Genomic DNA, 19,749 nt, shown 5'->3' with positions numbered 1-19,749 from the left:
GATGAGAATTATAAAGCAGTCTCCCAAATTCCCCTCAACTAAAATATTATAAAGCAACCTTCCAAAATCCCCTCAACAAATAAGTGGCAGGTTCAGAACTTCAACCCAAATCTTTGTTTCTAGAATATCACTATGCCATTTAAGGAGGGAAGCTTCAAGAACTTTGGCATGTCCAGTAAGCACTAACAGGAACACACATGGAAATCACACAGCACAGTAGCTCCAGTACCTCAGACACTTGCTGGGTCTGCTCACGGTGTCCTCCACTGAAGACTAGCAGGCACTCACTGAGGTTGCAGTGTCTGCCCACAAGACAAAGCCCATGGGGAGTCTTCTGAGATCTACTTGGCAGTGCATCCTAAGGACAGCTTTCCCAGGTTCTCCCAGGTGTCTGTGCTCCATCACATGTCTTGGCGCCCATTGGAAAACCTTGTATTACCTTGGAAGGGTGGAAGCAGAGTGGAACATAAGAAGGGCTCACTGTGCCATGTTTCCTATGGTGGCTTCTTCTCCATTACTGATGTGTTCTTACCTCCCAGGACATATCTGGAGTACCAAAAGGGACAGCATATGAACACAATTACACTTAGCAAAGAAAAACTCCATATTTTGGGAAACAAGGCTGAGGCCCATATCTTAAGCAATTTTCTGCTCTCCAGCTCAGAACACTCAGGAATCACATTTGGCACTCCTACATGAATCACAGTCACATCCGACAGAAGTGGATCAAACACCACAACCTTCTTCTGAATCCTCCCGCCATGATTATCACAAAGTTGTAACTTCAGATCAGAAAAGACAGCTGCTGCCACCACTACGTGTTCTCACAATTTAACTCACAGGCACCAGAGGGCAGCCGGGAGCTCAGCTCAAATATCAAAATGCTTCAGATCTCTGGTGGCAGAGGTTCAGTAAAAACGACTTCCTTTTGAGTTTCAAAAAGACAAATATGGCATGTTTTTCTCATATACAGGCTCTAGATATTAATGATTATACATACATAGATTTGTGGAAGAATACCACTAGTAATAGAAATAGAAAGGGAAATGAGATAGAAGAAAATAGAGCCTAGCAGAGGGCTGAAAAAGGAAAAGAAAAAAAATTATACAGTAACAGAATAAACATGGCATGAAACCAGAAGGGTCATCAAAGGGAGAGCCAAGGAGCCAGTAGGAGGGGACAAGGGAAGTGGATGTAGCAGTAATGCTGGTGGTCATCTAGGGTTTTACAGAGTATGTTCCCAGGAACAGTTAAAGGACTGGATGTCAGGAAAAGACAGAAGATGAGCCTCAGAGGAGGAGGAAGTAAAGCTTCATCCTTTAGAGATGGGAGGGGGCATATTCTAAGGCTGGGAGTTCACTAAACTGATTCTGAGGTGAGTCTTTTGTAGCACTCTGGGTCCTCCTCTTTCTTCTGTTGGTCCTGCTCAGATAGCAAAACCCTTAACTTCCAACCACTCCCATTCAATTGTCATATAGGAACTAGAAACTTCCATCTCAGGGAGCTGCTTATGCTTTCCTATCCACAAATATGACTCTAACTCTTCTAGAGGTTCATTATATTCAGTACTACTTTTTAAGACTGATAAAATGATTTAAGTTATAAATAAAATTTTTGAAAATAAATACTTCCCTTTTCCACATTTGGAGTAGGCTAGAGCCTGATTTTCAAGGAGGAAAAAGGAAAGTCTTCACAGGCAGTTGCATTTGAGTCAAGACTTACAGGAAGTGCAGAACATCGCCATGCTGGGATTTTATGGGACAGTGCTATGGGCAGGCAAGGCAAAGGCTCAGAATAGAGAATTTGAATTTTAGTTGTGGGATGGCTCATCCCTAACGGGCTTGAGGGCCAGATGGCCCAAACAAGTAAAAAAGATACTTTCTGAGAGCCAGCCTGATTATTTTGTTTACTTTGATAACTTTCTTATTTAGTCACTGAGTTTGAGTCTCTTACATTGTTCTTATGCTTAATTGACTCCCATACATGGTCATTTATATTCTTTCAAAGGAGAAAATTTAGTCTTTACCTTGTATTTTAGCTGTCCCATTCTCTTTGGCATCCACTACTAAGGAGTTGTGAGTTTAGGTGGATGTCATAGTGGATGGTTTTCTCATATATTTTGTGTTTATTCATTGTACTTTGTGTATCTGATGGATGTTTCTTCTAACTTTCTCCTCTGTTTTATCCTGTTTGTCTCATGTGACTTCTCTGGTGATTTGTCTTTACTTGGACTTAATGTTACCTACCCTTTTTAGCAGGAATGCACCTGATCTACCAGACATAATGACTCAACGGAAGTCCCAGTGCTGACTTACAGTAGAAAACACTAGAGCACTTTTCCAAATCCCCAATAGAGTTGAAAGACAGTGTTTGGGTGACAATGTGCTTCTTTTGAGGTAACATTATATCATAAAATGAATAAGGAAAGGAAAAGGAGGAAAGAAGAACTAAAATTAAAATGAGAGAGGAAGCATGTGAGTCACAGTTTTGGACAATAGAGAAATTGTTGTAAGACTTGAGTCATAAAAGCTTTGAAAGCAAGATTAAATTATAAGACAGCAACCTAACAAGTTATAAACATAAATATGAATAAATACAATCTTTTGGAAATGACATGAGTCTTGCACTTATGAACTCACAAAAGCAGTCTCTACCAGCACAAGATTGGATCTTTAAACATTGTCATTGTCAGGAGGTTCAACGCAATCTGAAGAGCTAGATTCAGTTGTCTGTTGGTGCTTGCTTGGGGAGGGGAAGTCATATTCCTCAGTGGCATATACCGATAAGCAATTGTCTTTATTCAAGTAAATCCACTGCCCACATCCATGCTCACGGAAGAAACCCTACTAAGGTACAGTGGGCCACAAGAAAAAGATATAAATATAAGTTAAAAATGAGACTTTTTGGAAGGAAGTTTGAGGAGAGAGGGAGGATAGTCAGAGAGGATAATTAGGGAATACAATCAAAGCAGATAAGTAAAAGTGCGCAATAATAATAATTTAAAACATTAAAATACCCAGCATCATGAAATAAAAGGCATCGAGGACACAGTCATTGATTCATCATCTTCAGAATAAGGTTCTTTCTCCTTCTGCTTGGGTTGATTTTATATCTCTACATAAGGGAAAGGCTGCTAGTGTCATGAATCCAAACAAGTTACCAGTTGGTCCTTCTGTAAGAGAATTTCTGTGATTAAAGACCACTTTTTTATGATATGAGGCCCTGTTCCATTTTGGTTTAGATTTTCTATGATAAAACACAGATCAAAACCAGTCTGGATTAGAAAGAGACTATTTCAGATCATATTTCTACCTCACTGTCTATCATTGAGGGAACCAAGTTAGAACTCAGGGCAGGAATCCAGAGCCAGAAACTGAAGCAGAGACCAAAGAAAATGCATTAGGACAGCTGAATTTTCTCTCTGTGGCTCTCAGAGAGACCATGTAGGCTGACACTTCAATGCTGGCTGCAGGTGGTGGTAACTGGCAGGAGCAGCTTCTTACAGCTCGGTTGCTTGACTGGTTCTTTGTGGAGAAAGTAAGATCTCAGATACTTTCACTTTGCTTTATCTCTTTCTCTTAAATGACCTATTGTGGTTTTACCTTGCCTCTATTTCCTCTTATCTCAAAAATCCAACATCGAATCCCACAGCTTACCCAGAAATTCTATAGTAGTTTTGTAGTCTCAATGTAAACTATCTGGAAACAGGAACTAGAACATTGACTCTGTAGTTAAGAGCACTTGTGTCTCTTGCAGAGGCCCTCCTCTGGCCTCCATGAGCACCAAACATGCTCACAGTACACACACATACATGCAGGAAAAACAGTTACACAAACAATATAAAATAAATAAACAAATCTTTGAAAATATATCTGGAAACACATTTCCCAGAATTTCCTTCCCTATATTGTTCTGTTTGGAGGTTGGACATGGAAAAAGCAACTGCAAAGGAGTTGAGAAACAGGTGGGATATTTTTCTATACATTCATATTTTTTATGGACCTCAGTTGATTCAGGTCCAGACACATATGCTTTCAATGAGGTTCCAACTCAATTTACCATCCACTCTCTACTCCTCACTTCTAGAGCTTTTCTTTATGTTGGGTTAAATCTGTGTGTAGCATGTTGGCAATGGATGGATCTTTTGAAGTCCCTCAAAATGAAAAAGATTGACGTATGAGCCAGTGTTTTCAAAAGTATGAGTACAATCAAATGCTGCCCTCATGCTTCTATCCTTCCCTATTCAAGTCTAGTGGTCCTTCTGTATCTCAGGCTCAGTACCAGATGCAAAGACAGTGATGTAGGGACTCCCCAGAAGCAGCAGTTTCCTAATGTGTCTCTGACAACTTCACTCATGATGTCTCTGCTTCTCTCAGATTCACAAGGAAATTATGTTCTTTGCTCTTCCAGATGCCTAGTCTGTGCTATGTGCTGTTACCAACTTAAAGAAAATCTAATACTTTAGATTATTGTGGTGCAAGATTCCCAAGTACAGAGAATACTACACATACTCTCTGTGGTCTATTTTTAGCTAAATACTTTCAAGACAAAGACACTCACTACAACTGTTTCTAAATTTCATGATATGAGGTTTTACTCAGAAACACACTTCAGATGCAGACCACAGATGAAGGAGCCATGGTTGGGAACTTCTTGTCTGGGATGTGCAGGTGTGCTTTTCAGCTGGGCTCCCAGAGAGAGGCTATGCTTAAGGAGCTCCAGTTTTTGTTCAGCTTGTGCTATCATTTCAAACACTGTGAGTGTGTTCCCAGAGTGCACAGTAATACTTCACTGAATCTTCTAGCTGTGAGGCTGAAATGACAAGTCTGATGGACTTTGTTGATTTCTGGAAGACAACAGAGTAGCGGCTGCTCCTCTCAGTATGAGTAGAAGAAGAAATTTGTCGAATAAGAAAAATCATCTCTCCACTAAGAAGCTGCTTGTACCAAAAAAGATGGTATAAGTTTTGACTTGTCTCATATGAGCAGTCCAGGGTGACCTCTTCCCCCTCCTGTGTGCTTGCAGTTGACTGGACTTGAGTCACTTTCTGGCCCAAATTGGATCCTGCAGAAAAATCAAAAGAAAGAAAAAAGCTTATTCTGTGATAGTGTGAATAAAACACTGTTGGTATTTGGTACCTTAAGGCCCAAGACAAACCTAACTGAAGACATATTCTGCTTGCTTCTCTCTAATCCCTGTTCCCCATCAAGTCCATGAGAACTGCTATATGCCTAGAGCAATGCTTCCTGCATGTACTTAGCTATATGTGAGACATCCATACCAGAGAAGGCCAAGGCCACCAGCACACAGAGCAGGCTGTGGAGAGGCATGTGGCACATGTCCCTCTCTGAGTGTGTCTCCTTGGCCTTAGATCAGTGTTGAGTGTCTCAGTGCCTGACACTGCACTTGTACTGACTGTGTTTCCTACATGACCTCAAGCAGGAAGTGGGGCTTTGTATGATCGCAGGCCACAAGTTCCTTATACAGAGAGAAAAAGTGTAGTTCATCATGGACTTTTACTTGCTTCCTGTCTTTCTTGAAAGTTAAAAGAGGCAGCACTTAAAAGAGTGAATGGAAAAACCCGTCCCTGCTGAGAATAAAGTTGCTTTGAACTCATGGTTGTTATTTAGAGGGATAATTTGGGTGCCCCAAAGTCAGATTCATCATGAGCCATGTGCAGTCTTTAATGCACTTACAGACCATTGTATTATGTTTACTTCTCTACATCTATTTTCTAATAAAGCTTACTTTAAAAAAAAAAATCCTCACAGGTCTGTGAATTTCCCTGTGAAACACTGGCATCTGAAATAATCTTTCTCCTTTACTACTAGGGTCCATAAGCTCAGCAATTAACAGAGCTACTTTCAAATCACATGGTAAAGGACAGTGCATCAGAATGCTAGAAGATACCTGTTTATGGTCTGTGAAACTGTAACATGAATAAATTCATAGTCCTTACAGACTAAAGAGAGACTCAGTGTGTCCCTTGCCTGCTGTAAATCATGAGGACCCATGTGTTGATCTCCAGCAGCCACTTAAGAATCCAGTTGATGTGGGTGCACCTGCAGTCAGAGCTCTGGGAAGTAGAGACAGAGGAATCCTGGGGTCTCACTAGTCAGACAGTGTAGTGCAATTGGTGAGCTTCAGTGACAGTGAGAACCTCTACCACATAAATAAATAAATAAATACATACATACATACATACATACATACAAGTACATGAATAAATAAATGTGGAGAGCAATAGAGGAATGTTAACCATTGGATTACACAGAGAGAGAGAGACAGACAGACAGACAGAGAGTGGGGGGGGTCATACTAATCTGAAAACTCACTTTCACAAAACCTGATTAGTTTGTAAAGGTCTATTAACAAGTTTTATTCAGACAATGTCCTGTTCTCTCCAAAACAAGAACTCTGCTTATTACAAGTCCTAGAAGCTTCTATACTATTGCCCTGAAGTATTCAGTCTCACTTGTTAAATTCTGGGTATTTTTTTTTTATGTACAAAATGATCTCATAATAATCTTGCTGTGTTTCTCTGTGACCCAGCCTATTATGTGTACATGATATATATAACCTGAAAGAACTTAGGAGTATGTTAATGCCACATAAATTGGTGTTTAGATTTTGGGTACTGTTTTATTATCATTTAGTCTGTACCTCTTTTTTTATTAAGAAAATATTTTATTCATTTTACATACCAATCAAAGATCCTCCTCTTCCCTCCTCCTGCCCCTCCAACTTCCCCCTCCCAACCCATTCCCCATTCTCTCTTACAAGAATGTAAGGCCTCCCATGGGGAGGTACATTTATTAGAGGCAGGTCCAAGGCTCTCACACTGTCTCAAGGCTATGTGAGGTTTTCCATCATAGGTAGTGGGCACCAAAAAGCATAGTCTGTAGTTTTTAATTATTCACTTGCTCTCATTATCCCAATGGATGAAATGGACCAATGGGCAATCAGAAGAGAAAGTACAAACAAGGGCTCTGAAAGAGCTCCAGGTCTCACTATGAATTTAAATAACCGATCAACATGTATAATGGGGACAAGCTTCTGGTATCTGAGATGTACACCTCTGCCCACCTCACTGCTGAGTGCTGAGAGGCAGCACATGCCCTGGACTGCAGTCTCTGTGGATGAGCAGGAGACCATGGGAGCCACAGCGGCCTGGGGAGCTCAGGATGGCAGGGTTGTGCCCTTCTCTAGTTCTCCACAGAGCAGGTGGATGCTCTCCATGCTGCATGGCCACAGCCTCTGTGGTGAGGCTTTGGAGCACATTGGGTTTGAGTGCTGCACTGGCCAGTTGGTCTCATGCTAAATGCTGCCTTGTCTTTCCTTGATTTTAATTGGCAAACAATACTTCCTAGTGAAGATAAATCTTAAAGTTGGTGGAGAAGTGGCTTGTCAGTTAAAGGCACTTGCTGCTAAGCATAAAGATGAAAGTTCAGAACCTGTTTTAATAAGCGAAGCTCCCAGCAAAATTTGCAACTCCAGCCTTGATTGATTAGACACCGTCTTCTGACCTTCCTATGCACACAGGTGTGTGTACCCATGTGTACACACAAGTTTGTGTAGACTCACATGGACGAGCACACACATATGTAAATAAAAGTCAAAACTTTGAAAAATAAAGCCTAATATTTCAGGAATCAACCAAAGAGATCATTCATTCAGGAAAATGAGGATTAAGTATACTGGTGGGGTTGGATCTTTGTCACTGGTCTAATGCTGTGAAGTTACACCATGACCACAGCAACTCGTATAAGGAAACCTTTAATTGGTGTGGCTCACTTACAGTTTTAAAGGTTAAGTCCATTATCATCATTGTGGGGAGCAGTGCAGTATGTGGGCTATAGTGGTTGGTATTTGCTCGGCCCATAACCTTGGGCTATGAGGCCCAAAGAAGGCGATGCTTCCTGCCATTGTACATGACCTCTTAAAAGGAAAAGGAGAGAGGTCATGAGGTCCCTTCTCCCTCCTTCCTGCTTCCTGGTATGATAGAACTGCAAGGTGGATTCACTCCAGGTCAGAAAAGAGCATGACTTCAACTATCTCCTTGGTTCTGTATTTGTGAGTGTATTTCCTCAGTTTATATCCTAATAAATTCCATAATACTCCTTTAGCAGACTCCAGTGGATATCTCACAATAATAGGTAGACATGGTGCTGGCTGCATCTTGATCAGAAGGCAAACTGAAAATGGTCCATGACACTGGGAGTATCTTGAACCACAGAGACCTAAAGCCACCCACAGAGTGAAACACTTCCTCCAACAAAGCCAAACTGTCTAATAGTGCCACTCCCTTTGGGGGACATTTTCTTTCAAACCACTATAATGGTCAAAATTTTGTGGTGTACAATGTCTTGGGGAACAAGAGAAGCTCCAGGAAATAAGACAGAGGCCCTTTTACCTTAAGTGCACTGTGTTACTTGGATTGGTCTTGGACATTATTTTGTACCTCATGTGCCTGCTGTAGGATGTCTTTCTGTACCCTGTGAATGTGTGTTGCTATGATTGGTTAATAAAGACGCTGCTCTGCCCTATGTCGAGTCAGGTTATAGCCAGGCAGGAAATTCAGGAGAGAGACAGGAAGAGGAAGGGCTGAGTCAGAAGCCGCCAGTGAGACACAGAGGAAGTAAGATGACAAAGCAGAACTGAGAAAAGGTACCAAGGCATGTGGCTAAACATAGATAAGAATCATGGGTTAATTTAAGTATAGAGCTAGTCAGTAATAAGCCTGAGCTAATGGCCAAGCAGTTATAAATAATACTATGCCCCTGAGTGATTATTTTATAAGTGACTGTGGGTCTGCAAGGGGCGCAGAGGGAATGGAGAAACATTCTGACTACATATGCCAAACATTTACATCAATTTATAAGACATGTTTATTACTGTTGAATGTCAGAACATACCTATAGAAACCAATCTGGTCAGTGTACCCTCAATCTGGATACGGACTTCTGCTTTGCTATTATGCTTTCCCAGATATGATCTATAGTTTGTGAAAGGTCGTTAAAGTTGGCCTGTCCTAAAAAAGTTCAGGGACAGGGCTTCTCTGTTAATATTTAGTATGTGCTTACTGGCACTTATTTTTTTCATGTTTTCCTAATCTTTTTTTGTTTGTTTTTCACTCAAACATCCTTCTTTGAATCATTGCTGTCGTTGTTACATTCATCTATAAAAGTACACTGTAATAAGTGGCTGTTGGAACCATGCCCTGAAGTACCACCCCTAGTGAGGTAACAGACAGCTGTTACACCTGCCTATGACCTTGACATGCATGCCCCAGGAGTGGCTGTGGAGGGACCATTAAGACCTGGGATGGACGAATGTTCTCTCTCTCTCTTTGCTACCTTGTGGATTTGGATGCTGAGACCTTGGACTAGGCAAATCAGCGTGGGACATAGCTCAACTTTCATGGACCCTATGATAAGTCTCCCTTGTTGTGAGTTAACCCCCAAATAAATTCCTTTGCTCATTAAATAGACTCTGTGGATTAATCCCATTATCCTGGGGGTTAACTTGCAACTTGAAACATACAACAGCATAGAATATACATTACTGTTCAAAAAGGGAGGAAAGGGAGCACAGTAAGAAAATGCTGGACCAAAGCAAGACTGAAAACCAGCTGGGCAAAGTCCAAAATCTGCATTTCTATATCTGATGTCAAAATACTCTTCAGATCTCCAACTCATTTCAGCTTTGTTGACAGCAGCACACTTTTCTTTCTCTTGGACTGGCTCCATTACCTGTTAGCAGCTTTCCTTGGCAGGTATCCCAAGACTCTGGCATCTCTAACACCCTGGCCAACCCAAGCAATACAGACTTCACCTTTATAGCTTCATGCAACTGCCTTTCTGGACATCTTCAGGTATACCCCTGACGTGTGCCTGGCCTCAGTGCCTTTCCTTAGTTGCAAAGGGAGATTACACAAACCCTTTCTTATATCCTTGATTCTAAAGCCTGAACCCATGTGGCCAAAGTTGCCAAGTTCTGCTGTTTACTGGGACTGGAACATGGCCCCCTTGTTGAATTACATACATCTTCACCAGCTTTGTATTTTCAATTGTCTCCTTCGCCGCCTAAGTTGGATGTCCTGGCACTTACTCTGTAGAGCAGGCTGGCCTCAAACTCAGATATCTACCTTGACTACACATGAAAGACACCCAAGTGGTAATGATTATGTTATTATAAGTTACCTGTCTTCACTGTTTCTCAGATCTCTTTAAGTATTTTCCAGCCTTTCATTCCCTAGGAAGCTCTGGGTTCTATCCTGAGGTACCAAGAATTTCAAAGTTCTCCATTCTCCATCCTCAAGGATGCCTCTTTTCTTTAGTTGACTTCTGAGGTAGGTGTTTGCATTCAGTGAAACCTATTCTAATCTGACACATATACTGTTCCCAATTTCTAGCTCAAGTTTAGACTTGAAACGGCTATAACATTTGGAAAGACTTAGGGAGTTCACCCACTGGTATTGTGAGATTTATCTCCTATTGCTAAGAGCCAACCGACTTTATTTTCCTTCTTAACTTTCCTTTTTGCATACTGAAAACTACTCACTGTGGATGAGAAGGGTGCTTGCAGGCTTTACAAGTTAAATATTTTCCACATTGTTTTTGTTGGTTTTGCTTTTCTAAGACAGAGTTTTACTATGTTGCTCAGGCTAGACTGCCAATCCTAGGCTCAAACATTCCTCCTATCTCCACTTCTTAGGTGATTAGGGGTAACATGACCATCAACTACATGGTTTAAAAACATTTAAATTTATAAACTAACTAATTTTTTTCTAGTGACAATTTTGTTAGTATGTATGTAGAAATAAGTGGGTAAACCCTGCAAAGTGTTAGGCAATGAGAAACACTCTTTTCCATTCTGTGCACTGTGAAGGCCATAAAGACTGCAGCTGCTTCTGTTAGCTAAAGAAAAATTTACATTACAATTTTTATTTTTTTCATCTATGGAATACATACATGAAATAATTTCTTTAGTGAAATTTATATATTTTCATTATATGAGTAAATTGAATTATTTTTCCCCATGGATGTCATTTGTCTATTGTAAAATTTGTCTAATGTAAAAACTTGCATCCTTGTGAGTGCCTCCTGGCTTAATACTTGAAATTTTTTTAATGTAGATGGGGGTAGAAGATTCAAAAAAAAAAAAAAGAGAAAGTAGGAGTTGGTGGTCATGTAAATGACCACTTTCCTTGTCATCAGAGGATATTAAAGTAAAAGACAATTCTATGTGATTTCTAGCACAGAAGCCACAGTGAAAGTGACTGGTATTGGGCTATAATAACCATTAACAATACCCTTGACAAGAGTGTAGGGTACTGTGAGAAGGTCTGTATGTCAAATACCCTGATTGGTCAATAAATAAAACACTGATTGGCCAGTGGCCAGGCAGGAAGTATAGGCGGGACTAACAGAGAGGAGAATTGAGAGAACAGGAAGGTGGGAGGAGACACTGCCAGCCACCACCATGACAAGCAGCATTTGAAGATGCCAGTAAGCCACTAGCCACGACGCAAGGTATAGATTTATAGAATGGATTAATTTAAGATGTAAGAACTGGATAGCTTGAAGCCTGAGCCATTAGGCCAAACAGTTTAAACAATAAAAGTCTCTATGTATTTACTTGGTTGGGTCAAAGTGGCTGTGGGACTGGAGGGTGAGAGAGATTTCTCCTGACTGTGGACCAGGCAGGACTGGAAAAAACTCCAGCTACAAATGGTGCCCAACGTGTTGGCAAGAGTTTCCACCTAAAACCTGAGAAAAAAGATTCTAAAATGGAGCTAAAAACAGCTCCTAGTTGTTTCTCTCAAGTTAGTGGCAGCCTGTGTGTTTGAGCTACTATGGCGGGTTCCTGGCATGTGTGCTCCACCTGCAGTATGGCGGGAATGAGGCCTCTGCCAGTGGCACATTAAGCTGCGTGGTAGATTTAGTCTTTGCTAGTACAAAACAAAAACAGGTTTCTGGGCTACACGTTGCTTTGATAGAAGCATAGACCCACTATTTCAGAGAGTTGATGGTGCCCAGAGCTGGCTGAAAACGTACCACAGCCATGTTGGGAAGCTGAAGTAGGTGGAGCCAGCAGCCACAGCACCTTTTCAGCCTTAGAATGCTGCAGTTTAAAGCAATAGGCTCAAGGTAATATAAAAAAATAAGCCACGTAAAGATGGCTACCACACAGTGAATCTGGATTATGTTCTCTTTGATATTCGTAAATGAAGAAAAACATTTGATTGCAAAAGCTGTTGAGTTATGCCAAAATGTATATTTTGAAGTTACCTTGACTTCAAAATTTGGATGTAAGGATATGTTACTTTGGAAAGGAGGCTCTGCTTTTGTTTCCACAGAAAGCCAGAGGCTATGGATTTGTTCCAGATTAAGATACATCAGGTTTGACCAGCCAAGACCCGCTGAAAGGTCTCTGATGACACCATGGCCCAGATGATCCAACGTCCAGTTCGGATTCAAGGCAACTGGCTCAGACGATACAGCCTCACGGACTACTCCATGATCCTAAAATTTTCTTTGCGTCCCCATAAAATACAGCGCCCCCCTCCAGCAGAAAGTAGTAAGAGAAGCTACGCCCAAATTCCCAAATATACCAAGCTGGCTTTGGAGATGTTTAAAAGTTAAAACCTTCCTTTTTAAAAGAAGAAAAAAGAAAAGGGAAAGTACTGTGGGATGGTCTGTATGCCAAATGCTCTGATTGATCAATAAATAAAACACTGATTGGCCAGTGGACAGGCAGGAAGTGTAGGTGGGACTAACAGAGAGGAGAATTAAAAAACAGGAAGGCAGAGGGAGACACTGCCAGCTGCCTCCAATATAAGCAGCATGTGAAAATGCCGGTAAGCCATGAGCCACTTGGCAAGGTATAGGTTTTTAGAAATGGATTAATTTAAGATGTAAGAACTAGATAGCTAGAAGCCTGAGCCATTAGGCCAAACAGTTTAAACAACAAAAGTCTCCATGTGTTTACTTGGTTGGGTCAAAGTGGCTGTGGGACTGGCAGGTGAGACAGATTTGTCCTGACTGTGGACCAGGCAGGACTGGAGAAAGCTCCAGCTACAGTAGGGAGATGGGGATGTTATAATTTCCACTTGGTCTGAACCATCCACACAGACAACTATTTGTAAAATTACTCAGAAAAACAATTCCACTAAGACAGTTAAGGAAATACATGTATAACTCCAGTGGTGCCTGACGGGCAAAGGGAGACTGGAGAAAAGCAAGCCGTGACTTCACCTAGCTCGGTCTCTGGCCTGAATGAGTCTGATCCTTACATTCACTGTGTCACCGATCACCTGCTCCTGCAAATAAAAACCCTCTGCACCTCTGCCAGGCTCTGCCCCACAACAGGGTTTTGCTGGATCCTCAGCTGCAGGGTTGGGTATGGGCTGCAGGTGCCTGGAGAGCACTGTGCACTTGCTGCACAGAAGTAGGTGGCTGAGTCTCCAGGCTGAGAATCTGTGATGTGCAAGGAGAGCTGTTCATCACTTTTCCTGAAGAAGACTGTGAATCTTCCATCTTCCTTTTTATTCAACCCAGAACGTATGGCTATCAGATGTGTAGGGCCTTCACCAGGGAACTGCAGGTACCATGGGAAGTAGTCAAATGCACTGTTCTCATAAGTGCAGTTCAGAACTGAAGTCGCTCCTTCCCAGACTGTTAGAGATTGGGGACTTTGTCTCACCTTCTGCTGGTCATGTCTGTCCTGCTGCTGGCCACTCACCCCTGTGTAGAGAAATAACAAATGCCATTAGGTTCCTGGGTATGGACTTGGTATTGATGCTTTTAACATTTATGATTTTTGTCTGGTGCCCCAGTTCCCTCATGCATCCACATAAACTCCATATTCTCAAGTTTCTCCTTCATGACTCACAGGCTAGGTGAAGGGCCAGGACTAAAAATGATGCTTTCAGGATCTTGTCCATTCCTCCTAGACTGAAGCTTGAGGAGAACTTGGAAGGCCTTTTATCTCCCCTAGAACACAGACTCTAACTTCACAGGCTCTAAGTTCTTTCAACAGGCTCCACCTCTCACAAACACTTTGTCTAAAGCTATTTCTGACTTAGGAAGTATTCCCAAATTTTTTTCAAAGTTACTATTGCTGAAAATACAGTCACTTAGAATCAGAAATCCTGTCATTGTAATACTATCATTATACACTGTTGGCAGAAATGTGTATTAATATAGTCACCAAGAATAGCAGTGTGAATTTTCTGAAATACACAAAGAATGAAAGAAAGAAAGAAAGAAAGAAAGAAAGAAAGAAAGAAAGAAAGGGAGGAAGGGAACGAGGGAGGGAGGGAGAAAGGGAGGGAAGAAGGAAGGAAGATAAAAAAAGAAGAAAAGAAAAGAAAAGAAAAATAATAAAATTCTATCTAAATAGATAGCATCCTAGAGGTGTTTTGTTCCTTCTTTATCATGTTGGTGTCTTTTCTTTTTCCTTTACTCCTTTCATCCAGACATCTATCCAGCACACACTATCTGCATCATATATGGGGAACACATTCCATGGTGTCCTAAAGTCTCAAATCCCAAGTATTGCCAAGCCACACACACACATTGTGTTTTCTGCTATACATACATATGCATCCCCGAAAAGCTTTAACTCTCTCACTGAAATGAAATACATGTGCCTTTTCTTATACATATCTAAATGGCAGCACCACACAGCACTGATACCTGCACAGTCTTTCTGATGACACAGATGGCTGCTCAGTGAAAACAGACCAGTGGCATGGGCAGCAGGGAGATGCAGAGCAAAGATGATCACAATTAGTGGTGAGGAGTTTCTGATAGTACCAGGAAGAAGGGGTGATTTAAAACAAATGGACTTGTTATTTCTGAAGTTTTCACTAGCTATTAAAATATCAAATGATTGAAAACAGGGACATGAAACTGAAAAAGGTAAACAGGATGAGGAAGAAGTTCTGTGTATTTGCTGAGTGTCTAACTGCCTACTGTACAAGAGTGCTCAGCTGTCTTTCATAACACACAGTGTTCTATCTTCATTCTTGTCTCAGCACTCAAGAACAGAAAACTGAAGCCTACCGAAGACACCTGTGTGTCTAGACAGGATGATGAAGGAAGGGTGTGGAAACTTCTTCCTGATCCAGGCAGAGAAGATCCTGATGGAGAAGACTGAGCTGGCTTCAAACCATGAGTAGATTTCCCAGTCGAAAGAATGTATAACATAATTCTAGGTACAGGTCATATCATGGTGGCTGGAGATCAGACCAAGTGTGGATGACAACCTTAAAAATGTACATTAGAGAAGGTGATGTGGCCCCAGCCATAAAGGATAGCATATATCTTCATAGTGTTCACTTGCAAATTCCTATTTGTCCTCACTACGGGCCCAGGATATTCAGGTATAATATAGGTAAAAGGCTAGACAGTTAAACTTAAGGGCAGAGGAGATAATGGTTTTGTTATTTTAAATAATCATCTCTAGCTTATTGAACAGTGTGTGGAAGAGCTACAACCTTCATCTGCTCTGAAGCAGCACTGCCCCTCTGTGGACAAATAAGGTCTTCACTCAACAGTGTCCTGAGCTTAGAAGACCAGGCCTTGAAGAAAGAATGGCATTGAATGTTCCTCTGGAGCCAATATGTTTGACATGGAATGTGAATGTGTCTTTGTTGAGGTCAGCTATAGCCTAGTTTCTCTCTTCCCCTTCCAGACTTTTCTCCATGTGTCCACATGGTTCCCTATTTTTCTATTGAGCCAAAAACTACCTCATTCTGGAGAATGAGAGAAGCCAGTCATAAGACAAAAGGAGATGACAATGATTGTTATTTACAATAAAGCTTATAAAATAAGCAAATGTTTGTATTTCATGTCAAATTTATTGACCTCTTATATAGACTAATTGTACATGGTGATTATTATATTATAAACTTTAGTTTTCTTTCACTCATTTTTTATCATTTCTTTATTTTTGAGATTATAATATAACCATGTCAATCCCTCCCTCCAAAACTTCCTGTGTTCCCTCCTTGCTCTCTTCAAACTTTATGGCTTTTCCTTTCATTAATCATTGTTACATATATGTGTATAATCATATTTATTCCAAAACACATAAATACAATATGCTCATCTGTAAAATGTTACTTATAAGTCCTCAATTCGTTCTAAGATGGATATTTATGATTCAGGAGGGAGAATATATTGAGAATTTAAAGACCCAAATCTTTAACCTACATAGCCAAAAGCTTACCAGAAGTTAAAACTCTTTCTATACAGAAAACGGATATTAAATCAAGCAGATATTCTATGGTGAAAATTTGATGTCTCATGATAGGGAAGAGCCACACCCACCCCGCTGAAGGTTTGTGTACTGGCTGCAGGTGTGTGGGGAGCACTGTGCACTCATAGCACAGAAATAAGTGCCTGAGTCTGTGGTCTGAGAGGAGGAAATGTACAGTGAGCTGCGACGTTCCTGAGCGAATGTAGTAGACATCAGTCTTCCACTCTTCTTTGTTCCAGAAGGATTGTAAAACAGGCTCTTCAGATGTCCCCCAGGACTTTGATAAAACCACTGCATACTGCTCAAAACTGTGGAAAAATTGCACTGCAGCTCTGCACGCTCTCCCTCCTGCAGAACCAAGGACACAGGACTCTGCTTCACTTGTTGACCTTTCACCCCTGGTTAGAAACAGAGAGACACAGATGGGGTCACTGAGCATCCACAGAATCCTGAACACACCCCATGTCCTCTGAGAAGGTGGGAGCTCTGCAGGACTCCTGAGCTGCTTCCCCACCCTCCATGTGCTGACAGAATCCTCTCTGTCCCTGAATGTGGACAGCCAGACTCACAGCAAACCTGGGTGCACAGCAGCCCCAGCAGAGAGCACAACAGCCTCTCCATGGTGCTTGTCTGGCTGCTGGAGACAGAAGCAAGGAACCAAGCCCTGAGCTGTGGTGTCAGGATGGCTGTTGAATGTCCCTCCTCCTGCAACCAGTCAGCCCCACCCAGGAACCCTGCCAGGCCAGACACTGCAGAGTTCCCTCCCAGCCTTCTGAGCCTGAAGCTCCTCCCAAGGCAGACCTGCCAGAGAGTTTGGGTGGAACACAGTGGGGAGCAGGGCATTTTGAGATGACTCTGGGGTTGTGTGGGGTTAGGGATCCAGGAAGCAGGAGAGGACCAGCCCCTCCCAAGCAGAAAAAGCCTCAGCCACACACAGAGCCAAGCACACTCAGAGAAGCAACAGCTAAAGTTTTAACTCAGGAAACAGATGCATGTTCTGACTAAAGACCCTTTACTGAGGCCTGAGAAATGGCTTAGCAGATAAGGGTCCTTGTACTTCCAAGAGGCCTTAGTTCCCTCCACAGCGTCTACTTTAGGTGGCTCCCAGTTGTCTGTAGCTCCAACTCCTGGGACCTGACACTCACTTCTGTCCTCCTGAGAACCTGTACACAGGTACCATACATTTTACATAGACCCACTCTCATACACATTGAAAAATAAAAAGAATCATCACCCATGAAATAATTTAAGTAAAATCACTGCAGTAGCAAAACAAACAGCATCATAACTATAGAGTAAGTACAGATGTAATGGTTTAATAGTTTTAGAATCATTTTAAAAAGTGGGATACTCCTGCACTAGTAAAGGTTTGTTCCAAATATTGTTTTAAATATTACTGTTGGGAATCTCTGCCAAGCTCCACTCCTCCCATTCCAGATCCTGTCCCTCAGAAAGCCCACCAAGGGTCAGCTCCTCTCCTAGAGATGCTCAAGACCACATCTACAGGGTACTTAAGACATGGTCTCTAGACCTGCAATACAATTTCTCTCCTGCTTTCTTTCCAAAAGTCACCCAGGAGTTGCTTTGCTCACATTAAAACTGATCTTACTAATTTGGCCTGATATGATTTATTGCATCACCAGAGAAACCCACTATCAGGGTACAGAAAACTTTCAATGACAGCATAAGAAGGAAGTGCAATGGGGAAAACCAATATAGGAGTCCTGTGTTCCAGAGCGACAGGGGCAGCAGAGGTGGTATGCTACTGCACATGGTGACTGCTTGAAACAATGCACTTGAGTTCATAACAGTAGAGGGATGCATTTCAAAGTTTTCGCTACAAAGACGATTGCTTGAGAAATGAGACTGGAAATGAAACATAAACAGCTTAAAGACTGGGAGAGGTAAGCAGGGGTTGCTCTGAGCTTAAGGAGGTTTAGATGCCTTTGTCACTGGGACAATGGAGAGACAATAGGGAAGAGACACTGTCTTTCCCTTGGCCTGTCTCTGGCATCTTCATAAAGTATGTTCTGTCAGAACAACTACCAGAGCAGTAGAGAAGATTTTAAAAAGTAACTATTCAGTAACTTAATCTGTGAACATAATGTATTCAGATCACACTCTTCACTACCACCCTATTCTCCCTACAACTCCTCCCAGAACCCACTAAATCCCTCTCCCCTGCATAAGCAAGGAAGCCAGAACAGGACCATGAGGGCCAGAAGAAAGAGCTTAGGAGAAAGCGGTAAGTTAGTAGAACACAGGTAATGTAATGTCAAAGGGGGCAGGAGAGGCACTAAGGGGAGAGGGGTGTGACAGGGTAGGGGGAGAAGGAAGGTTTCTGTGTGTTTATTCTAACCTATGAAAACATCATTTACCTTTTAGAAAGGAGCATCCTCTAGAGGCCCATTTGAGAAATAACAAGTTCACAGCTGCAGTAGACTTACCCCTGTCTTTGCTGACTTCTGAGTGTGAATCCAAGGCTTTCATCATGCACAAAGGAAGCTCAATGCTTTCTAAGTAGAAACTCATGAGTTTTTAGAAAAGAAGAATACAAAGTTGGGAACTGAAATGGGAGAATAAGATCCTTTAGAGTGAGAAAATTACAGCATTTTTACATATTTCAAAACAAGTACCAGGGACATAGAAATCAGAACACTGCATAGTTACCAGATTTCTACACAACACCATCAAAATACCCAAGAAAAAGATGCGATTGATGTTGCTAGGAATATTGTAGATTTGTTATTACATGAAGAGTAAACTAAGAAGTACAAATTTGAATAGATTATAAAAGTTCAATTAAAAAAAACAGCAAGTCTGCTACAGACAGTCTTCACTTTGATGAAATGAAACTCAAATTCAACATGATGAGAGACTTAGTAACCTATGTAGTCTCTTGACTTTTCTTATAAAATACAACATAATTCAGAATTGTCACCTGGCACAGTCTACGTCTTTCCCACTGAGAAGACTATGTCACGCATGGACACTAGGGGGCAGGAGTTATGAGCATTGCATTCCAATTAGACTACCAAATTTTGAGTGTTAATTGTAGGATTAAGTCCCCGTCTCTCCTCTTCTCCCTCCTCCTCTCCTTCTCCCTCTCCTCCTCTCTTCTTTCATCCCTCCCCCACCCCTCTCTCTGTGGGTCTCTGTGTGTGGCATCAATCAAAATGAAGTCATTGAGATCCTTAACAGGTAACATTCAATGAGGTAATTTTGTGACAAAGGAAAAACACAAAGGACAGAATCCTCTTTAGACAGATCAGTGTGCCCAGGTGGCAGCAGCAAGCAGTGAGAACAGGAAAGAATATTGGAAGCTGTATTATATTCAACTATATAGGGAGGGGAGCTACAGATTCCAACACCAGAAACTGTCTGGTGATAAACCAACATGACTTTGAGTTAAGGAACCAACAAGTAAATAGTCACAATGTAAAATAGCATTAGCTAAAGGCTGTGAAATCTTGATGGCAG

The 19,749-nt window shown here is 41.6% G+C and overlaps 2 gene segments (V, D, J or C); both read right to left on the bottom strand.

Moving 5' to 3' along the window:
• Window positions 1-4,747: 4,747 nt before the first annotated feature.
• On the bottom strand, window positions 4,748-5,363 carry LOC119088466. The segment is given in 2 exon segments: window positions 4,748-5,064; window positions 5,282-5,363. Coding segments are annotated over 2 exon segments (375 nt in total).
• A 7,951-nt stretch (window positions 5,364-13,314) lies between these two features.
• LOC114688960 lies at window positions 13,315-13,948 on the bottom strand. The segment is given in 2 exon segments: window positions 13,315-13,748; window positions 13,897-13,948. Coding segments are annotated over 2 exon segments (486 nt in total).
• Window positions 13,949-19,749: the final 5,801 nt, after the last annotated feature.

Source organism: Peromyscus leucopus, chromosome 9 (assembly GCF_004664715.2).
Source record: "Peromyscus leucopus breed LL Stock chromosome 9, UCI_PerLeu_2.1, whole genome shotgun sequence".
NCBI lineage: Eukaryota > Metazoa > Chordata > Mammalia > Rodentia > Cricetidae > Peromyscus > Peromyscus leucopus.
This window is presented reverse-complemented; position numbering and strand designations above follow the sequence as displayed.